General features: G+C 42.8%; 1 protein-coding gene across 5 annotated transcripts in view; it reads left to right on the top strand.

Moving 5' to 3' along the window:
- The window catches only part of FBN3 (fibrillin 3), a 116,238-nt gene that overhangs the window by 26,063 nt on the left and 69,108 nt on the right, over nucleotides 1-21,067 (top strand). For all 5 annotated transcript variants that reach the window (XM_035348300.1, XM_035348298.1, XM_035348301.1 and 2 more), the window contains 3 exons: nucleotides 1,065-1,163; nucleotides 6,235-6,330; nucleotides 9,151-9,246. In XM_035348300.1, coding sequence (XP_035204191.1) covers nucleotides 1,065-1,163; nucleotides 6,235-6,330; nucleotides 9,151-9,246 — 291 coding nt within the window. The remainder of the gene's footprint in view (nucleotides 1-1,064; nucleotides 1,164-6,234; nucleotides 6,331-9,150; nucleotides 9,247-21,067) is intronic.

The following is a 21,067-nucleotide window of genomic DNA, read 5'->3' as shown; positions in this document are numbered from 1 at the left end:
AAAAAAAAAAAAAAAAAAAAAAAAAAAAAAAAAAAAAAAAAAAAAAGTGAATAACGACTCAGGAGTTAAATGCATCTGACTTTACCCCTGGTGGAGGTAAGATATGGAGTTCTGCATCCTCTCTTTTCCCGATGGGAAGAGACAAGCAAATCACAAAATCCTCTTTACTTTAGGAAATCCACTGCCCTGTAGACAGTGGATGCCCTGTGAAGTATACAAGTCTTCAGTTTAATGCTGGTTGCAGTGAAGGGTTAAGGAACTTACAACCAAATGGCTGCTCTGTGGCATGCAGGGTTAGCAACATTCAGGGTTGTCTGCTGACTTTTCTCATAGCTGTAAAACATGCCATCTGGGCTGGAGGTCCTCAGGGAACCGTGCCTTATAATTGTATTTATAAAAAACACAGAGATGAGATAGTTTCACGGGACTCTAATGAAATCTGTGCTTACACAGGTGGAACAATACTGTCAGCTCTTGGCTCTCATGGTACAGGAAGGGAAAGAGATTAGCAGGGGTCCCAGACAAGAAAGGATAAATTGATATGAAGGCATCCTGCTGATGCATCTCTGGCTGACTCAGGCTCAGCCCCTCATTCAACAGGAGATGCATCACAGTAACAGTCATTTAGCTCAGTGCCAAACTGTGGACTGCAAAATACTGCATGGAAACACACACACAAAATAATAATAATAAGGAAACCTGTTTCAGTGTGAATGTCACTTGTCTCTGATGAGAAACATTTTTAGCAGGCAAAAGTAGTGAAAGGTGCCACATTTTCCCCACCCTCTGCTGGGTGAAATAGAAATAAGGTAAAGGGCCTGGCCAAAGTGTGTGATAAAAGGAAGATTTCTCCAGGAATTTGTGCCCTGGGAATGAGGTAGTCCTTCTTGCTGTTGCTCTGCCCACACCAGAGTCCTCAGGAGGTGCCACAGCTTCCTCCCCAGCTTATTCTTCTTAAAACAAGGTGAATTCACACCCTTTTGGCAGCCAAATATGAGCCTGTGAGGAAGTTCACAGACTAGCACCTTGTGCTTGCTAATCACTGTCTCCTTTTCTTCCTCCAGCAATTTGCAGGAATTCTTGTGGTGATGGATTTTGTTCGAGGCCAAACATGTGTACATGCTCCAATGGACAGCTTTCTCCTAACTGTGGCTCAGCTGGAGGTAAGAAAGTATTGCTGGTGATTGTCCTCCCTCTGAATTAGTTATATGCTCTCTTTAAATTTTCCCAGTCACAATGGGCAACAAGGTTCTAACCTGAATTGAGCAGCATTCAGAAAATCTTCCCTTTTTTGTGTGGGATTTCTGCTACTTTGGTATAAAAAATCATACAGGATACAGAAATTGAATTTCCCAGCAGCAAATAGCAACACTGCTGCCAAAGAGTCCATCCACTCCTGGCTGTTCCTTGAAGTGGAATTAAATCTGTCACTGCTTTTGTTAACCAAATAATTATTTTTTCCAATGCTAAGTTTATTAAGTTTTGGTAGTCTGTGATTTGAATGTCAGAGAGAATTACCCAGTGTTTTTAGAGAACTGCAGTGACACGATGAAGTCAGCACTTGTCAGCGTAGGGAACGCAGAAATTCCATTGCCACTTTTTCTGCCTTCTTCTCCCATCTCAGACTTTCAGGACAAGAACATGAAAAGTTCTGGGAAGAGGACTAGGTGGCTGAGGTTTCTGTTACACATTGCACATAAATAACCTACGGAAGACTTGGAGGAGTGACGGTCAAATATCCAGACAGCAATTTCCATAACCCTCTAGTAATTCTTTTCCCACTGTGTTGTATTGACAAAATGGAGCTGGGAGTTACACAGGGCTGGTAATGAGTCAGTAGTCATTGTGACGGTCAGTGAAGCAAATCACGCCATAAGTTAGATTAAGGGGATCGTGGCGAAAAAGTCAAAGGAAGGTCTTGTCCCCTCTGCTTGCCACTAGCAGGGCTGTTGCTGGAATGCTGAGTCTGGTTCTGGGCTGCCAGTGCAGAAGGGATGAGAAGAAACTAGATCAGCAGTGGGCTGCAAAATGGTTGGTCTATAACATGTGTCCTCAAAGGTGGTGCTGGGGGAGCTGGGCTGATTTAGTCTAAGAGGAGTCAGAGAGGGATCCAGTCGTAGTCTGTAATTACTGGAAGTGCAGCTGCAAAGGCAGTGGAGCCAAACCCCTCTCAGTAGTGGCAGGCAAGATAACAGAAGTGTCTGGCTATACGTTGCAGCTTGGGATGTTCAGGCTGTACACAAAGAAAAGTGTCTTATGCTGGAGGGTGGTGCAGTGCTGGAACAGATTGCCAGAGGTGTGGAAGATCTCCCTGCTTGGGCAGTCTCAAAGCTTGGCTAGACAAAGTCACAGCCATCCTGATCTGTGGGGAGGCTGAATGGGGCCATCCAGCAAGCCCTTGTACCCACACTCATGAGTCTGTACATGATTGTGCAAAAGAACGGCTTACACTGAGCCTTGAACTGGAATACCCGGTAGCAAACAGTCAGATGGTCGCTTTGCCTTTGCTGATTACCTACAGAAAGCTCCAGACACTTCTTTCTACTCACTAAACAGCAGAAAGAAGCAGACAAAATTATTGGAATCCTTCACATAAGAGAAAAAAGGGTCAGGATATTAAGCACTATTGCGCATACATGAGAGGAGCCAGCGAGGCCTGTAGGATCTGTGTGTGCAGCCCCTCACACTCCCTTCCCTCACTGTCCCAGTCTGTCCCTGGGCAGACAAGGGACATCTGTCTGATAAGCCTTGCTGTGTGCAGGTTGGCTTAGCAGCCTCGGAGCTCGTTGGGTGCAGATAATTGCACTTCAGATGGCAAGACGAGGGCCACCACCAGCACAGAGACCACCCAGCCAAGTCAGTGCAGACTATGCGTAAGCCAGCAGATCTGCCTGAAAGGGCTTCATTTGTTTCTCAAATTCTTGTGAATTGGGGCTGGCCTGCACTCTAGATCTCCAGATGTGGGCAGTGATATTGGGTGACCATTTGCACCTGGATGTATAAGTGGTCCATCCATCCATCCATGATGATAGAACTCAAAAATGCCAGCCAAAGAAACAAACAAAAACCTGCAAGCGAAGGAGCACAGCTGTGGCTCTGTTCAGAGCTGTGTATTGTTTTAAGAAGGATGATTTTTGCTAGGGCAATGCAAGATGCAGAATTTAATGGGATTTTATAGCATCTTTTAAGGTCTCGTGGCCATTTCTAGAGACAACACAGAAATTTATTGCCCATTATTGCCCATCTGTAGGCAAACTATTGTTAACGAAGTGACTTGCAGGCATCTGACTGAAGGCCAGAGAACTAGCCCCCTCAAACCTCAAAAACACATTCAGGGCGTGACTGAAAGAAGGAAATTCCCAGAATCTAATTCCAAAGCGCCACGTTGTCCTACGTGGTCCTACGACACTGCAGATGTCCCCAGAAAGTGCTCAGCACTGAGGCTTATGTGTGCATAGCTCTGCAAACCTTCCCAAATGCTTTGCTGAATGGAAGGTGCTGGAGACACAAAAGTTTCTGGAGTGAGGGTCCATATGTTAGCAATCACAGAGGAATGCGAGGAATGCTGTAAGCAGTATATACATTTGGGCACAGACCTGGCATTCCTCTGAGCCTGGGGTGGATTTCAGCATGTGCTCCGGGTTTAGGGTGGGGGTGGAGGGGTAGGTTTCTCTGCAGAGGCTTCGCTAAATCTGGCATTCATTGTGGGGATGTTTAGATCTGCATTTATCATGAATGCTTCGGGGAGGTAAAACAGACAAATAGTGCATTCCAGAGGCAATAAAAGCCACTCTTGCCTCTCTCTGTCATAACAAAAAGTTTGGTTTCTTACCTGGGAGAGTAAGGTATTTTGGAGTAATTTGCAAGTGACTGTTTAGATAGTAGTAGTCAGTAAGCAGACATAAAACCTGTCTGCAAACTCCACCGCTGATGGCTGGCAGAACAGCTGCAGACACTGATCCTTTAAAATAAAATGTAGAACTAATCCAATCCAATGGGAAAAGTTAACTAGGGAGAACTGTCATTCTTTTTCCTAGAACTTTGGTCTCTGCTTGGAAAATCCTGACAAAGAATAATAGGCCTTTAAATTCTCATTTGAAATATTTTCTTCAGCACTCCAAATCTGGCAGACCCTTTGATGCTAGCCTTGGAGATAAGTGAAATGGTGATGGGACCTCAGGACATTTGGGATTACAGCAAAAGTAAGAAATGGGACCTAAGCAGAGCTAGAAATAGTATATTTGCCAATTAGTTGGAAAAATTCTGGATGAGTGTCAAGGCTTTTCTTAAGTGCAGAACCTGAACTACTAAAATTTCTTAACTTCACTAGATCTTACCCCCTGCTGAATGCCTTGAACACAAAACTCAGGAGACTCTAGGGAAAAGCTCCGACAGACGGACAACTCTGACAGACAGACACTTCCTAGCTACTTCTTTCTACTGTCTCTGGGCAGCCCTCCCAGATTTGTTGTATGTAATTGCTTTCCCAGTGCTGATTAATTGTAGTGAGGGGTGTAGAGTAAGAATGTGCTGGAAACAGAGCCATTTCCCAGAGAGACTGGTCTCATGTCTGACAATCTGGGCAATGCTTTGAAGCCTCAAGCTCAGTTTCCTTAATGATTAAGCTTTCATCTAAATTTGGCCTGATCTCCAGCCACAGAGCAATAGGAATTGTAGACATCATGACTAATTCAAACCATACTAGAAATGCATGGATTAAACGTACAGCACATGTGCTGAGCATGTTGAATGCAAAGCCCTGAGACTTCCCATTCCACTCCTCCTTCCTGTCAGGCTTTCTATGAACAAGGCGTGAACCATGTAATTATCCTTATTGGATACTTCTGATTTCTACTACCTTTTGGACAGCCATTTCAATTACATTAGCCCCAGCCCTTCTCTTTTGGAGCTGATGTTACATGTACAGAGAATACACCAGCCACATCTGAGTATCCACTCATGTACGCACTCTCCAGCCTCAACTTCTTCAAGCTGCCAAATCACAGCCCTTCCTTTCCTGGCAAGCAGGAACTGTGGTGTACATGCTGCAAATCAGTTTTCACATAGCTTACTACAACCTGACGCACTTGCAGTTTGAATTGTCACATCTCACAAACGAAGACTGCGTTGTTCAGGCATTTCAGTAAAGAAGGAAAGCTGCTTGACCTGTATTGGTAATTCAGTGTTTAGCAATAAACCTCCTGTTTTGGGCTCTTTTACTTTAATAGTGATGAAACAGTTAAAGCCAATACTGGCTTTGTGTCTACATCAGTGTAAAACTGACTGAATCTTATTTATTACTATTGTTTTCCTACAGTGTTCATATTCAGTGTTCTGTAATCTACTGTAAAAGCTGAACTCTAACATAGGAAGAAGACTACATGCTTTTCTTTACAGATTTGTTGAAACCTTCTTGTATTAGATGAATCTCATCAATAAGGCCACATAATCACTGTAAAAGGAAAAGAAATGTCTTTAAAGTTGATGGTTTTCCTCCATGAAATAAATTATACCCCCCAAAACATCTTATAGGTCTTTTAACATACTTTTAATAAGAAGGCATTTCAAAGAGTGACAGCCCAGAATGTGAAAAGCATATTTTAAAAATGGAGCAAAAATCTAAAATAATAATAAAAAGATAGGAAAATATTTGAAATGTGTAGTATCCTAAAATAAACTAAAAAAAAAAAAATGTTTAGAATGATGGAGTCATTACAGAAAGGGAAATATGGGTAAATATGCCCTTAATCTCACTCACATGAGCTATGGCAGGACATCCTGTAGAAAGGACAATGTCCTGCCTTGTACTGTATGAGATGGACTTGAAGAATCATGTCCCCTGAACTGCTCATAGTTTTACCTGTAAGACTCATGGTTTTTCATTGTCTCAGCAGTTCAATACTACCAGGTACAGGAACAATAAAAATACCTTCTGTCTAAGGGATATGGAACAGACTATGGTGTTTATAGTTGTAAGAAACCCTGGGGTGATTATACTTCAGTAAAAGTGCAAGCGTTTAACCACACCATGGGCTCATATCCTGTAATGGTAATTCAAGTTAATTCACTTAACTTGAAAAAAAGAAATGGACATTTAACATCACCTTTAGATTGTGCACTGAGACATAAAGAAATTAAGAAAGTCTTGAACGTCGCTTATTTGTGAGGTATCCACCTCCTGTCACAGACAATTTGTTGCATTGTCTTCTGATATTTCCCTGCTCTTCTCCACAGTCCAAACCTGCAATGTGAGGTGCATGAATGGTGGAAGCTGCAATGAAGAATCTTGCCTCTGCCAGAAAGGTTATACCGGAACATACTGTGGACAGCGTAAGTACTTGCAACATGTGCTGTACACCTTACACATACTGATGTATTGTTTGCAGACTTTGATGGCCTCGCTATATTCTCCTCTCCATTGGAATCTCAGCTTACTCTCATTAGGAGACATGTTACATTTGTTCGGCCTGGCCTGGCTGGGAGAAAAATTGATGCCAAAGGTCTGTGCCACCACCTTTCTGGTTCCTCACAACTGCACATCCAAACTTCCGCGTAGCATTTAAAAGACCCCATGGCGAACATATCCATACAGTGCTGACCTTAGCATGCTGCTGACCTCAAAGTCAAGACTTGCCATGACTTGTACCTTTTTCTCCGGAGTATGAAATGAGTTTTAGATTGAGGAAACTCGCATCAAAGACAGTAAGGACATTACCTTAGACTGCACATGTCCTGGCTCCCAGCATGAATCCCCCATGCCAGGAAGAGCAGTTGCAGGCTTTGCTGATCATCCCATTTTTCTAAAGTGCTAGTAGAAATTAGGTATCATTTTTCTGTAAATATTTTTAGAAAACCAGTACATTCTCTGGGAATTGATTTTTTTTTATTATTATTATTTTTGGTGGGAAACACTCATTTTAGCTCAAATTAAGCCTGCTTTTGATTAGAAAAAGAAATACTAAATATATACACATGTATTATAAACTAGGTTACATTTTGGGTGGTGATCGTCCCCCTGTACTCTGCTCTGGTGAGGCCACACCTCGAGTACTGTGGTCAGTTTTGGACCCCTCCGTACAAGAAGCACATCAAAGCCCTGGAATGTGTCCAGAGAAGGGCTATGAAGCTGGTGAAGGGCCTGGAACACAAGTCCTGTGAGGAGGGGCTGAGGGAACTGGGGGTGTTTAGTCTGGAGCAGAGGAGGCTCAGGGGAGACCTCATTGCTCTCTTCAACTGCCTGAAAGGAAGGTGTGGGGAGCTGGGGGTCGGCCTCTTCTCACAGGTAACTAGTGATAGGACTAGAGGGAACGGCCACGAGTTGCACCAGTAGAGGTTCAGGTTGGAAACGAGGAGACATTTCTTCTCAGAAAGAGCAGTCAGGCATTGGAACGGGTTGCTCAGGGAGGTGGCACAGTCACTGTCCCTCAGGGTGTTCAAGGAAAGGTTGAACATGGTGCACAGGGATATGGTTTAAGTGGGTGACATTGGTGGTAGGGGGATGATTGGACTAGATGACCTTGGAGGTCCTTTTCAACTTTAACTATACTATGGTTCTACTATTTTTTTCTGAAACATTCCAAAAAGTTCAACTGAAGGCAGACACACCATATGGAAAATTTCAGTCTGAATAGCTAAAGCTTGGGAAAGTTATAAGTAAGTGCAAACCAGGCTTTATAATGGAGCAGGCTAGGCAACTTTTACTATGTGTTGCTACCAGCTCCACCTATAATATCCTCAGCAGAGTTTTCATAATGGTTCAGATGTGGGCAACACATCACTGAGGGTGGAGAACAACGGAGAGTCCTGTTGGCAGCATTCCAGCAAAGCAGATTTCAGCTTATTCAGTTCTAAAATGGGTGTAACCTTTGAAGGCTATGATATGCAGCTGCACCTGGCCTCTCTGCCACTCAGCTTGGCATTAAACCAGGAAGGGCCACAATGAGGTATCACACAGGATTGCTGTGGACCTCACCCTGCAGGTGAGATTATAGTCTTCTGATCCTCAATGTGCCAGTGGAGTTGTGCAACTGAGAAGCTTAATGAGGGAAAACCTGTAAAAAAACATTAGCAAATGTTGCAACAGTCCTAATTAGTCACTACAACTACTGAGATTTTAATAGGTCAGTGGCATCCTGCCCATCTCAGCCTCTCAGATGGACTCTTTAAAGTACTTGATCTTGTGGTACATATGAGTACTGGCCTTTCATCTTCTATTCACTCAGATTATGCCAAAATATGAGAGAATAAGAGAATGCCAGCTGCTGTGGGTGTGCTGAAGACAGGTCTGAAGAAGATGGATATTTCCAGCCAGTGGTACCACACAATTGCCACAGACAAGTCTGAGTTGTTCACAAAGAAAACTGAATTTATCTTCTCAGCTTTTCTCAGGCTTGTCGTCATTTACCTATTGCTTACAAAGGAACTCCCTGCTCCAATTCTAACCCCAGGATCTCTCCAATTGTAACCCCAGAAAAATTATTTCTGTCCTGGAGAGCATCATCTCCTGATACTACCGCCAGCCCGAATGAGCACATCTTACCATAGTGTTATGCAGTAATAAGTTGATGCCAATGCCACCTAAAATGAGCACTAACACTATGCCAGTGTTTGAGCCATCCATCCAAGTGTAACTCTGCTTGCCATGCAAAGCAAGACCACCATGTCGTCCTGATTGCAGATATACTGGTGTGGTCAGAATAACAGGTTTGGTTTATTGTCCTGCTTTACTCTGCAAGGCAAGACGAAATGGCTGACTGGTCTTTTCTCACATTTCATTGTTCTCCTGTTCCCCTCTCCTTAAATTTAAATGTTTGCCTTTGTACAGTTTGTCATTTGTATTGATTCGTCTTGACCTTGACATTTAAATCCCAGTGCTGACCTGAATGAGCTGAGATTCCAGAGCACAGGAAATCCTCTCAAATGAAATGAGAGTTTATAGCCTTTTTATAAATGGTTTCACTCATAAACAGGAAGTCATTTTCTGGGAAAAAATATCAAGGTTTTCTCTGTATGTTCACTATGTGGAGGAGATTCCTGACAGGTGAACACCACAAAGTAGGTGATATTCCAAGCTCTCCCAGCACCACATGGCTCACGCTGCAGTTTTACTGAGAGCAGAAATCAATCATTTCTATTTCTCTTTTTAAACAGCTGTCTGTGAAAACGGCTGTCAGAATGGAGGTCGTTGCATTGGACCAAACCGTTGTGCTTGTGTCTATGGATTCACTGGCCCCCAGTGTGAGAGAGGTAAGAAACAGATTTTCATATTATCACTGACAGAGCATAGCATCAGGAGTTGTATATTCAAGTGTATATACTAGGGATACTCAATTCTGAGTGAATTTCTGCTCAATTCCCTGGCATGAAGATTCAGCCCTTAATAACAACCTCATGTCCAAAGCATTCCCTGGGATCCCAACTGACTGCATATCTGTTTCGTGTCTGCAGATCCTTCTCATTCCACACGTGGCCCCTTGTTGCTCTTTTGTTACATATCAATAAATCCCCGTGCTCAGTACAAAAGAGGTATTTTTCTCTTGGGCATTCCATTGCTTCTTGTCTTGGTAACCAGGGTGTGGCTTAGAAACGTGAGGAAGCCCCTTATCACAGCATCCTCATAAGGGAAGGTGACACCATCAGCCCCTTCCTAAAACATAAAACTTTCAAAAATGTCAGTGTGATGGGTTGACTCAGTCCAAGCACACATCCTGTGTCTTGTTCCCTTGGGATGCTGAGAAGATAGAAGGAAAGCAAAAAACCTAATGGGTTATGATAATGTTAGTTTAATAAAGAAAGCAAAAGCTGCACGTGGAAGCAAAGCAAAACAACGAATTCATTCACTACTTCCCATCAGCAGGCAGATATCCAGTCACTTCCTGGGAAGCACAGCCTCAGCATGTGTAACAGTTGCTTGAGAAGACAAGAGCCATAACCATGCTATTTTCCCCCTTCTTCTTTTCCTGAGGCTGAGCACAATGTCATATGGCACGGAATATCCCATCGGTCAGTTCAGGTCAGCTGTCTATGCTACGTCCCTTCCCCATCTCTTGCCCAGCCCCAGCATACTGCACTGGATGTGAGGAGCAAGGAGCTGGGGAAAAAAAAAGTCGATGCTATGAAAGCACTTTTCATCAACAGCGAAAACATTAGTGAGTTATCAATACTGTTGTAGCCACAAATGGAAAGTTCAGCAGCATGCAGGTTGCTATGAAAAAGTTAACTCCATCCCATCCAGACCTGACGCAACCAGCTAATTTTGGTGACCATCTTGAGTTACCTTGAACCAGATTTGTACGACTGTCAGCATTCCCTGATACTACTCAGGACTGCAACTACTCACTGCAGCTCTTGCAGAAGAGTTAGGGACCACACACAGTTAGGGGACCACAAGCAAAATGGTTGTTTAAGGATTGGCCAGATTGCAGAAGAACTCTCTTGGACATTGATTGACTGCAGTTCACCAGACGAGCACTCAGCTTCCATATGAGTAATACGGAAAGATGCCTCCTGCATCTTTTACTGTATAGAATCCAACTCCTGCAGCAATTCCGTGAATTTTACATGTCTTGTCTGCTGCAGGAGACCTTTTCTTTGGGCTGAAGGAGATCAATACCATGTACCCTCAAAAAATTAATGATGTCATCAGTGCTAACAGCTGTTGATTTGCAAATTAACACGGACCTGAAATCTGAAGGGTTGATATTCCAACCTGTGCAAAATGACTTTTAAGATTTAGTACTATATTTATTTGAAATTCTTGAAAACTGTGACTAGAACCAAAGGTTTTCCATGAATTTCCTGATTTATTGTAGTAAAAATGTTTCAAAGGGAAACATCAGCCAGTTCTATTTTGTTGTAAGCCTCCCTCAGTTCATTGCCAGCTGCTCATCCAGTATGAATCAAAACATCTTCACTAAGAGCCTGAGAATACGCTCTTAGTGACATGTGGCTTTGCTGTATTTCATCCAGCCAGCCAGCATGTGCTGAGTGACTAGATCAGGTTTACCCCAGTGTGGGTATGGCTGAGGTTTTGGCTCTGAGATATGAATTTTCTTCCTTTCCTGTTGGCTTAGGTGGACATCTCACGACACTGCTCTGATTTGATGTTGGCAAGGGCCAGAGTGGCACAGAGCAGAAATGAAACTGAAACACCAAGATGATGTGTGAACTCCCAGGATTAACATCAAAGTGCCCTGGAAATATTCTGCTTTTCTAGCCTCTCACTTTCCCAAGATTGGGATAATTCTCTTTAACTCCCTGTTCAAGGATTGGATTGTTCTTGACAATTGTTTTTGTTTGTTTGTTTGTTTGTTTTTTTCCAAGTTGGGGATTTTTGGCAACATGATTTAGAGGGTGAGATAGGAATAATAGTTGGTTTCCAGTAGCCCATGCATCAGTCAGCCCTGCTTGAACAGAAGCCAGCAGAAATAAGCAGAACCCAACATAGTTGTGCAATGTTCCCTGGGTTACAAAAGTCTCTACTGAACTTCATGCTGCAGGTGCCCTATAAAAGGCCTCTGCTGTGGTTTGACCATCACATTTATTGGATGCCAAGAATGTAAAAAACCTCCACACACATTTACTGAAGTAACCTTTCATTGTTCCAGTCTCCTCCTTTGTACTCTGCTGCAAACTCAGATATTGGTGGACCACTGCATTTATATATTCCTTAATACCTCTCCTTGCCTTTCTCAGACAGGCATACACACACACTCTGCTTTATTTATGGAAAGGTATTATGCCAGTAGCCTTTCTCTTTTGAAAGCTGTACATTACAGGCCTTATTTCCTCTAAAATTCCTGAATGTGAGCTTGAGAACTGTCCGTAGAGTTGCTTGCTATCTTCCTAGCTCACAGGTATCTGAAGTTGATACGGACATTGTTGGTAAGACAATAATGTCTTAGGACATTCTTGGATACAGAAATGGACTTAAAAATCCAAGTCACTTTACTTTGTGTGCATGGTAGGAGAGGGGATAGGAGAGAGGGTGGAAAAGTCAGCCAAAAATGGGGACTGAACAGGGGCAGACTTTGGAGACTGCTTGCAATGTATAAAATTATTTAAATAAAGAGAGGATTTTTAGAAAGCCTGTAGAGATTAGTTTGGTCCAGACTTGTACTAAGAGACAAAACAAGCTCTCCAGCTGTGTATACACAGGTCTGCCCTGCCAAGGCAAACAGAGGATTTGCTTTTCTAAGAGATGTTAAAAGTTACACTTTTCAAAGAAGCTTCTGGCTGGGAAGTCTGTGGGTCTGGTGAGGTGGTTGTGACTGACCTACTGGTAATCGGTAGTGTGACAATGAGGAACTTAACCCTTCCAGGGAGAAATTGCACTCCTGCTCCATTGCTAGGCAAGTTGCGATGAAGTCCCTAGCACCAGACTTACTGGAAACATGAACACTGTTGAACTTCTGTTCAGTTTCTCCTTTTAAAGCAGCCATGGTATGTGGCATATTTGTAAGCATCCTTGGAAGTCTCCAGTAACAGGAGACTCAAGTAGCAGTCTTAAAAGCAACACGGATCATCCGCAACTCTCAGTTTAGCTGAGTCTCATTTTAAACTTTTTTTTTCTTTTTTTTTTTCTTTTTTTTCTGAAGAAACATTAATTCAAAGCAGAACCTAAAACCTACTGGCCTTGTAAGTAGGAAGTCCAAGTTTCAGCCCAAGACTCCTTACCGATGCTCTAGCATGTCTCTTAAGTGGTTGAGTACTCTGGAAATTCCTCAGATTCCTGCCTGTGTCTCCACAGGGAGAGAACTTCCAGTAACACCAGTTACTGTTTAGTAAGACATCATCCACCTTTCTCCTTCCCACTCAGAGATGTTACAGTGATGTTTCTCTTGGGAGAACTGTTAATTACTAAACTCTAGCATTAGGCAACAACTGTAGTTCTTGGCTAAAGAGTGCAAAGAAAATAACAGTGATTACCCTCAGCTCTGTGCTGTGACATATCTACTGATGGGAATAACCTGGCCAGGAAGATCAGAACACAGTCAACTTGCAGAAGAGGGGAGGTGTTGCAGGATACATCCCTGAATCTCTTCCAGCATGCTGTTGAAATGGAGCACTTGGTTTGAATCACAACTGGATAATGTGGAGATTTAATGTTCTGAGCATAGGATGAGGCAGTATAAGGTCTGCTGCTCCATCCTGAGTCTGGCCCACTAATTATGGTTACTTGGAAAATTCATTACATCTCCACCCTATGATGTTCCTCAGTAAAATAATAGCCATTTTGCTGCAGCATGGGAACTGTGAGGATTCACCAAAGGGTTGCAGGAGAGCTGGTAAGTTAACCACTAACAGCGATGAGAGAGCAATTGAGACAGTACATTGGTGGTGAGATACAGCCCACTGTGTATTTACTCTTGTCCAGGTTCCCAAATTAGCCACCTCCAGACTGGAACTGGAGTGTTAAATAAAACGTAAGATTCCTCAGACTGAAAAATTATGTTAAGAGACCAGTCTGCTAGGAAGGACAGACTCAGTTCAACTCATACTGCAGTGGCTGGCTGGCTTCTGGACCAAGAGTTAGTTTGCCTCCACCACACCTTTTTTTTGTAGGTTGAGGTGTCACCTCAAGCTAAGAAAAAACAGTGATAGTGATAGCAACGCAGGGCAGGATTCATTGACCAAATGCATAGGATGAGTGTACACAGAGAGGTGATCAGTTCCTCCACAGATGTCTGCACTATGGACTTAGGGCATTTATTCATGTGAAGCCCATCTCTGGAATCTTCAGATCAAGAGGGGATATTTAGTAGGATTTAGGAAAAGCTCCCTGGTTGTCATACATTGGCTTCTCTGACACTGGATTTAAAATCTTTAACTCCAAAAGCAGTATCAAGATAGTTGTTTGTAGTCTTCTGTCTGCTGCAAGGCACAACACGGTGCCATTATCTCAGATTGTTACATGCAGGGCAAGGATACTAACTTGTTTAGAGGAACACACAGCTCCTTTTATCCAGGTAGCATCTGTGCCAAAGTGCTGGGGTCTCGGAAAGGCTAATTAGCATTGCACAGACACAGCTCTATTGTTTCTAGTGCCAACATTAGCATACACTAGTATGGCTTACACTGTTAGGGTCTGCTTTCATATAGGGGCTGGGGTATCAGTTTAGATAGGCAAGCACTGAAAACGTACCCATCTCTGTTGATGAACAGAAGGCATTCAAAACAGATTATAGACTCATTTTAGGCTTTTAATTTGATATTATTTTGGATTTATGTCGCTATAAATCATAAAAAGAGATCTTTTAATTTTTAAACAATAGTAACCTGAGTTCCTGAACACTATGCAACAGCTTCTGCTGCTGTAAACTCAACAAGCTGCATGTTCAACAACTCAGGACTCCAGTAAGAGGCTGCTTTGTAATGGAAGCAAGCTAACTACCTTCACACTTCATTCAGGAAATGCTCCACTTGAGAGGTAAATACTGTAACAGCTAGGTACTCATAGAATCTTAGCATCACTTCCTCCTTCTACTTGTCATCTTCAGCGATAAAAACTAGTGGGTATATTGTATAGCCCCAGCAGCATTGGTAACATTATCTCACATTGCATCAGTGTTGGAGGAAAAAAAGTATAGAAAAAAAATGAATCTGTGAGGAGAGAGGCCAATTCTATTTAATAGTTTTCTTGACCGTTAAAGAAAAATTAAACATTTTGATGTCGTGTCTCTGATTTCACCCTCTTTCTAGTTGGAAAAAAAAAATGTTGCAAAAAGTGACAACATTTGTTTCAGATGAAGGTGTGGAAGATTGTTCTGTGTAAGAAGGATGGGGTTTAATTTGCCTTTTTTTTTTTTCCCATACAAATGCTGAAGCCATTGCTGTTGATGACAGTTGCTACCTTAAATGAAAACATGTCTTCTTTTACTCTGAAAAAAAGAGATTTTTTGATAACATTCTTGATCTTTGTGGTGAACTCCCTGATACTTTGCAGCATCTCTAAGCTTAGAGTTGTGGTTGCAGAAGGGTCCTAAAACCTGAAGACCACGAAAACTCCAAAGAGACTTGGAGTTCTGCAAACAATAGGGAAGAGGAAAAGACAGTAATTTGTTCATGTAGCTGTCTGTAGTTCCTATTGTTTATATGTTAGCACATACATAACACGAGGATCTCCTTTGATGTGCACTCAGAGAGTATTTCTGAGTCTCCATGATGTGTCTATGTCTGTGTCTGTAGATTCTTCAAAGTTTCAAAATGATTTTTATGTGTTTTGTTGTTGTTGTTTTTGTTTGCTTTTGGTTTTGTTTTGGCCTTGTAAACCCTGGGTTCGTCATATCTGCTATCATTCCAGTCCTGGAAGAAATCTCCACTAGCAATGAGTAAGACTAACACAAGTCCCCAAATTAACACATATTTGTATGCTATATCAATTTCTTAAAGATCCTTCCTGTATAGGAAGACAGTTCCTCTCATCCTCCTAATTTCTAAGCGTGTTTGTGACATCTAATGTCTATCAATCTGACTTCCACTCTTATCTATCGTCCTGAAATATTTAACCACTAGAAGAGTTGCTTAAGGAGCCTGTTTCCATAACTGCAGGTGTTTAAGAGCAGGTAGCATAAATATTTGTTAGATCTAATTCTGGTAGAGTCAGTCTTGTCTAAGGGAAAGGGAATCCAAAGTGATCTATTATGTTCCCTCCAGCTGTAGCTTTTCTAGCGACAGACGCTCCGTGCCATATATAAACAGCATACATGATCCAAAACACCATTTTGTAACGTACAGATGGATGTTAATGAGTCTGTCAGCGTAAACGGCACTTTAATCCACTCAGATTTCCAGATGGTGGGAATACTGCAGAATATTCCATTATTCTTACTTGTAAAGCCTCCCCAGCCCATAGAAGACTTATCGTGTGGTTTAATCTCAGTTTTTCTGCTTCCTCTGCATAATGATTTACTTCCCAAATTTTCAGTTTAATTTGGATGATTAGGAGAAAAGAATCAGCTATACAGGATGTGTCAGATCCCCCTGGGTATATGCTAAAACTCTGACAGGAAACAGCCAACATTAAACACGGTCCCTTTATTCACTCCTTTCTAAAACTCATATCAGAGTTCTGAACTTCCAGAATGCTGCTCTAAGTGAAATAGTTGGTAGAGCTGTACATATTTTGTACCTTCAGCTGGAAACTGCCCCAGAGACCAGGCATGCAAGAAAATACATCATGGTAACAAAGGGGACCATGAAAACTTTACAGAAATTTAATGATATCTGAGATAGCTCAAAAAGGTCTTTAATCGCAGCCTTTGCATTTCAGAAGATATGTCACATTTAGAAATATGAGGTGCCAGTAGAATTTTTGTTTGGGGTATAAATGGAAGAAATACCTCCTCCATACTATCTATGGCTGTGCCAGAGGTCCATGCAGACGGTGAAACTGAGCCCCAATCCAGCTGCACTTCTCAAAGAACAAGTGATGTGGGAAGATGCACAGCAACAATCATGGAGGAATGGAGAGATCCCAGAAACGTGGACTGGGATGTGGCTCCTGCTTTTTGAAAGCATTTGTATTTGTACTGCTGAGACCATGCAGCACTTCGAAAGGATGAGCAAAGCCTTGACCCCAACACTGGGGAGCTGGGGAAAGATTGACTGAGGGACCTTCCTGTCACTTTCCTTTTCTTTTTGTGTCTCTTCACTCGGGTGGATTTTATTAGGACAGATGGAGCACTCCACTTTGGTCCCATGTTTTGAAGGGTTAGGAGACATGACACAGTTTATATTGGGAACAGCCTTAGCTTTTGTCTTGGATACCCTCTGTGCCTCTGTCTTGCTGACATCCCTTGTTTGTCTCAGAAAAACACTGGGCATGGGTGGAGAAATGGTCAGTGAGCCGTCTTAATATGAGACTGAACTGAAATGCTTTGCCTGGCACTTCACAGGCATCCCCTGAACTGAAAGGTTTCAACTCCTATTCATTTGTTGGGTTTCATATTAATTCTCTGGGGGGAAAAAAAAAAGGAAAACACTGGCTACTGTGGCTCATTCTGTCAGGCCCACCAAAGCTGTCTGAGTGGTGTGAGTACAGTATATGGCTGAGAAATTAATCTGCCTACACCCAGCCAGTGGTTCTTCCACTCAATTCCAGATTAAGTTTGAACTTACTTCAAGTAAAAATCTTATAGAGGAATGCTATTGGCAGTGGTTAAGATTTTTTTTCCCAAATGAGCTTTTTAATAGAAGACTGTGTTTACAAAGAGATTTCTCATCCTAGTTTGAAATGAGGCATTTAATTGATTTTCCCAGTCCTCTGGTAATGCAGATGGTAAGAAATAAAACAGAACTCGTAGCTGAGGTATGTGATAGTGTTCCTTCTTCTCAGCCTGTCTTCAAAGGTGAGGCATGAACTGCCATTTCTCTACAATGGGATAGAATAAGTACTTTGTTAATCAAATGTAGTCCAGAGAGGAAGATTGCTCTGATATATATACTGCTGTAACTTGTAGTATGCTTTTAGGCTGAAAGATCTGGCAGAAACTTCACCATGAGGGGAGTCTAACTCCGTAGTCAGTTGTAGCATGCTATTTTCTTCTTGTGGACGGGTTTATTTGATAAGCTATTTGTAGCCCTGAGGAACCACATTTCCCTGTCTTCTCTGCAGAAAGCTAGTCATGGTCAGCTGAGAGCACTGGTGGGATGTAGACACATCCTCCATATATTTTTGCTGCATGCCCATGAGCATTCTGGTATGAATATAGATGATCACATACTACTTTTCTCCCTCTGAGAGGTGGGACAGCACTCCCAAAATGCTGTTGTTTTCTGTTTGGTGCTCAGTAAGTGGCTCAATTCACTGTGCACAGGAGAACACTGAAACAATATAGAATGGGGTCTTCCTGGCACCTCATTGCCTGCACTGAGTTAGGCAGAAGGGTGACTGTCATATCTTCTGACCCTTCATCACTCTTGGATGCAGTGACTTGTGGCTGTTTCTCTCATTCTCAGCATGGAAAAGGGTGTCCATGTGTCCAACAGAGTATCCTGGTGTTGTTGAACATGCTGCTCAGTGCATGTGGGAGCAGAACATCACTGGAGCAGAAAAAAAAAAAAAAAAAAAAAAAAAAAGGTTGTGAAGTACCCAAGTTTCTCACATAGCTAAATCCATGGGTACAAAGACAGCCTCTGAAGAGTGGATCTAAACACATGACACATTGGAACAAATGTGCCAAGGGGCCTGGGATGTGTCTGGCAGCCACCAGCCACTCAAGGGGACATGACGTCAGGAATGGTCCTTGTGGGAGGAAACTGGCAAGAAGGTAAATGCCTCGTTTCACATTTCACTGATATCTAGAGACTCTCTCTGCAAGACTTTGTGAGCAGCCTCAGCTAGCTGGCTGCGAGGAGTGCAATACAATACCATGTCACAGTCACCGGCTCAGTGAAGCATGTTTGGGGATGAACACCTGAGTCACTGCATTTTGACTGGACTGAGATCAACCCAAGTATGATATGCATCAGCACTCTGCTGACTGCAGACCTGTGAAGGTAGAAGAGGAGGAATGCGTACTCAGGAGAGGCATTGCTAGGCCTACATTTACTCAAGGCCCTAGTGCAGTTGTACAAGTAGGCATTCAGCAGATCTGGGTCTGTCCAAGCAGACAGGGTCTACACACTATGTCTGGCTGGCAGTTGAAGCTGCATGCTTTCCTGCTCCTCCAGAGCTCAGGAGACTAGAGACAATCCAGGAGCACCTGGAGGAAAGCTAAACACTTTCTCTTTATGTGTCAGGATGTAAATATAGGGTAGACAGGCTGAACTGGATTGATGTATTATCATCACCATTTCACCTCCTTGGACTAACCATTGTATCCTTTCCTATGAGGACTTATACTAAAAGTTCACTGGAGAAGACAGTGCAGCCCTGCAGAAAAGGACTTGGGGGTTCTGGTGGATGAAAAGCTTGACATGAGCCAGCAGTGGGTGCCTGGAGCCCAGAAGGCCAACTGCATCCTGGGCTGCATCAACAGAGTGGGCAGCAGGAGAGGGAGGTGATTGTCCCCCTCTGCTCTGCCCCTGTGAGGCCCCACCTGCAGTGCTGCATCCAGGTCTGGGGCCTCCAGCACAAGAAGGATGTGGGGCTGTTAGAGTAGACCCAGCAGAGGGCCAAGAAGATAAGAGGGCTGAAGCACCTCTCCTATGAAGAAAGGCTGAGAGAGCTGGGGATGTTCATCCTACAGAACAGAAGGCTCCAGGGTGACCTTATTGCAACAGTACTAAAAGGGGACTTATAAAAAAGATGGAGGAAAGTGACTGCTCTATTGGATAATGACAGCACATGGGAGAATGTTTTTAAACTAAAAGTGGAGACATTTAGATTAGAGGTTAGGAGAAAATTCATCCCTCAGAGGGTGGTGAGGCACTGGAAGAGGTTGCCCAGAGAGCCCATCCCTGGAGGTGTTCAAGACCAGGTTAGATGAGGCCCTGAGCAACCTGATCTAGTGGGTGGCATCCCTGCCTATGACAGGGGGGCTGGAACTGGATGATCTTTGCGGTCCCTTCCAACCCAAGCCATTCTATGATTCTATGATTTTGTTATGCTGGAAACAGGGTGATTTACAAGTAGCAGATTTGAGTATAGCTGAAAAGCTTATTCTGATATGTCAGAAGATAAATGACCTACATGAGGCATTAGAAAACAGAGCCAGTGCTGTTGCATATTCAGTGCTGTATCGGCAAAAGGATAATTGTGTCGTCCAGGTCTTTGGGTTGCCTTCCCGTATTTGTTACTGAGCTTGTTCCACTCTGACAAGTCACTGAGGATAGCAGTGCATTACCAGACTGGGAGATATTTTGGGGCAATCTCTTATTCCATATACAGGATGGCTGCTGAATCCTGTTTTACTAATCTGAGCTCTGAGCACTCATTTTCTGTCGTCTTCAATCAAATTGTCCTTAACGGTCCTATTTTTTGCATGTTTTTCACAGTCTGCCCAATAAATACTCTTACCATTGACTGCAGAAAAAAAAAGCAAAGCCTGCTGAAGTGTACTGGGATAAGAAGATGCTAAAGAGAATGCAATGTTTTTGATTCTTTTAATTGAGTCTGAAAAGAAGCAAGTAACATGATTTGTGTCTGCCTGGTCACTCCTGAGACTTCTTCCATCTATTTCAAGATATTTTAACTGTGAATAAGCCTTTTCCAAAGATCACCTTGCCCTCCTTAGCATAAGCCATGCACTGCACTGTGTTTCGAAGCACAAAGACTTTGTTGAATGGAGCAACAGATGACTGCAGCTCAAACATGGTAACATTAATACAATCAGGCAAGATCTGTAAAATCAGCTATAATGTTTGGATGTCATCCTCACTCATTTGTGTCCTTCTCAGTACTCACTCCTAACTTATTGTTAAGTTATTGTTAACTTATTGCCAGAAGGAAGGTAGGCAAATTCCACAAATGCTTTACCCCAGAATACTTCCCATCTGACAGACACAAATTTCTTCTTCTTGTACTCAGCCGTGGACTCCTATGGTGAGCACAATCAGCTGTCCAGGAGAAATTCCCCCAAGTTCAGCTCAGTCCATCCCATCCCAGCCACCATCTCCGTATGTTCTTTCCCCTGGTAACCAGGAACCTGCCCATAGCCTTAATCTCTGCCAAAGGACTTTGAGAGGTGCAAGGCTTCCACCTGGGCCAAATGTGCTTGGAGAGAAAAGTCCAGAGGTATTAAACCCCTGTGCCAGCCTCCTGCTCCAACACTGCCACACGTTTCTACAACTGCTTAAAGTAATGGCTCTTTGTTGCTATGTGTGCTTTATGCCTCAGATGCCACTGGAGCGAAGAACCCTTGGAGGAGGGTTGTACATGAAGCTCTATCTCAGGTTTCATGAGGCAAAGATTTTGACAGGAAACTGTAAAAATAGGACAGGAAAACTTTAAAAAGTTCTTTCTTTACTATTTCCTTTGAATGTGTTTTTTCAACAGTTGGAATGTCTGGCCTTATAAACTGCCCCAGCCAGATTTTTCTTTTTTTGCAAAACTCCAAAAAGTTAAACATCAAGAATATGACTGTTTGTATAAGGTAAGGAAATGACTAGGTGGAGAAAGTATTCC

The sequence above is a fragment of the Oxyura jamaicensis genome, chromosome 28, assembly GCF_011077185.1.
Source record: "Oxyura jamaicensis isolate SHBP4307 breed ruddy duck chromosome 28, BPBGC_Ojam_1.0, whole genome shotgun sequence".
Classification (NCBI taxonomy): domain Eukaryota; kingdom Metazoa; phylum Chordata; class Aves; order Anseriformes; family Anatidae; genus Oxyura; species Oxyura jamaicensis.
The sequence above is the reverse complement of the archived record's forward strand: the minus strand, read 5'-3'. Positions and strand labels throughout refer to the sequence as shown.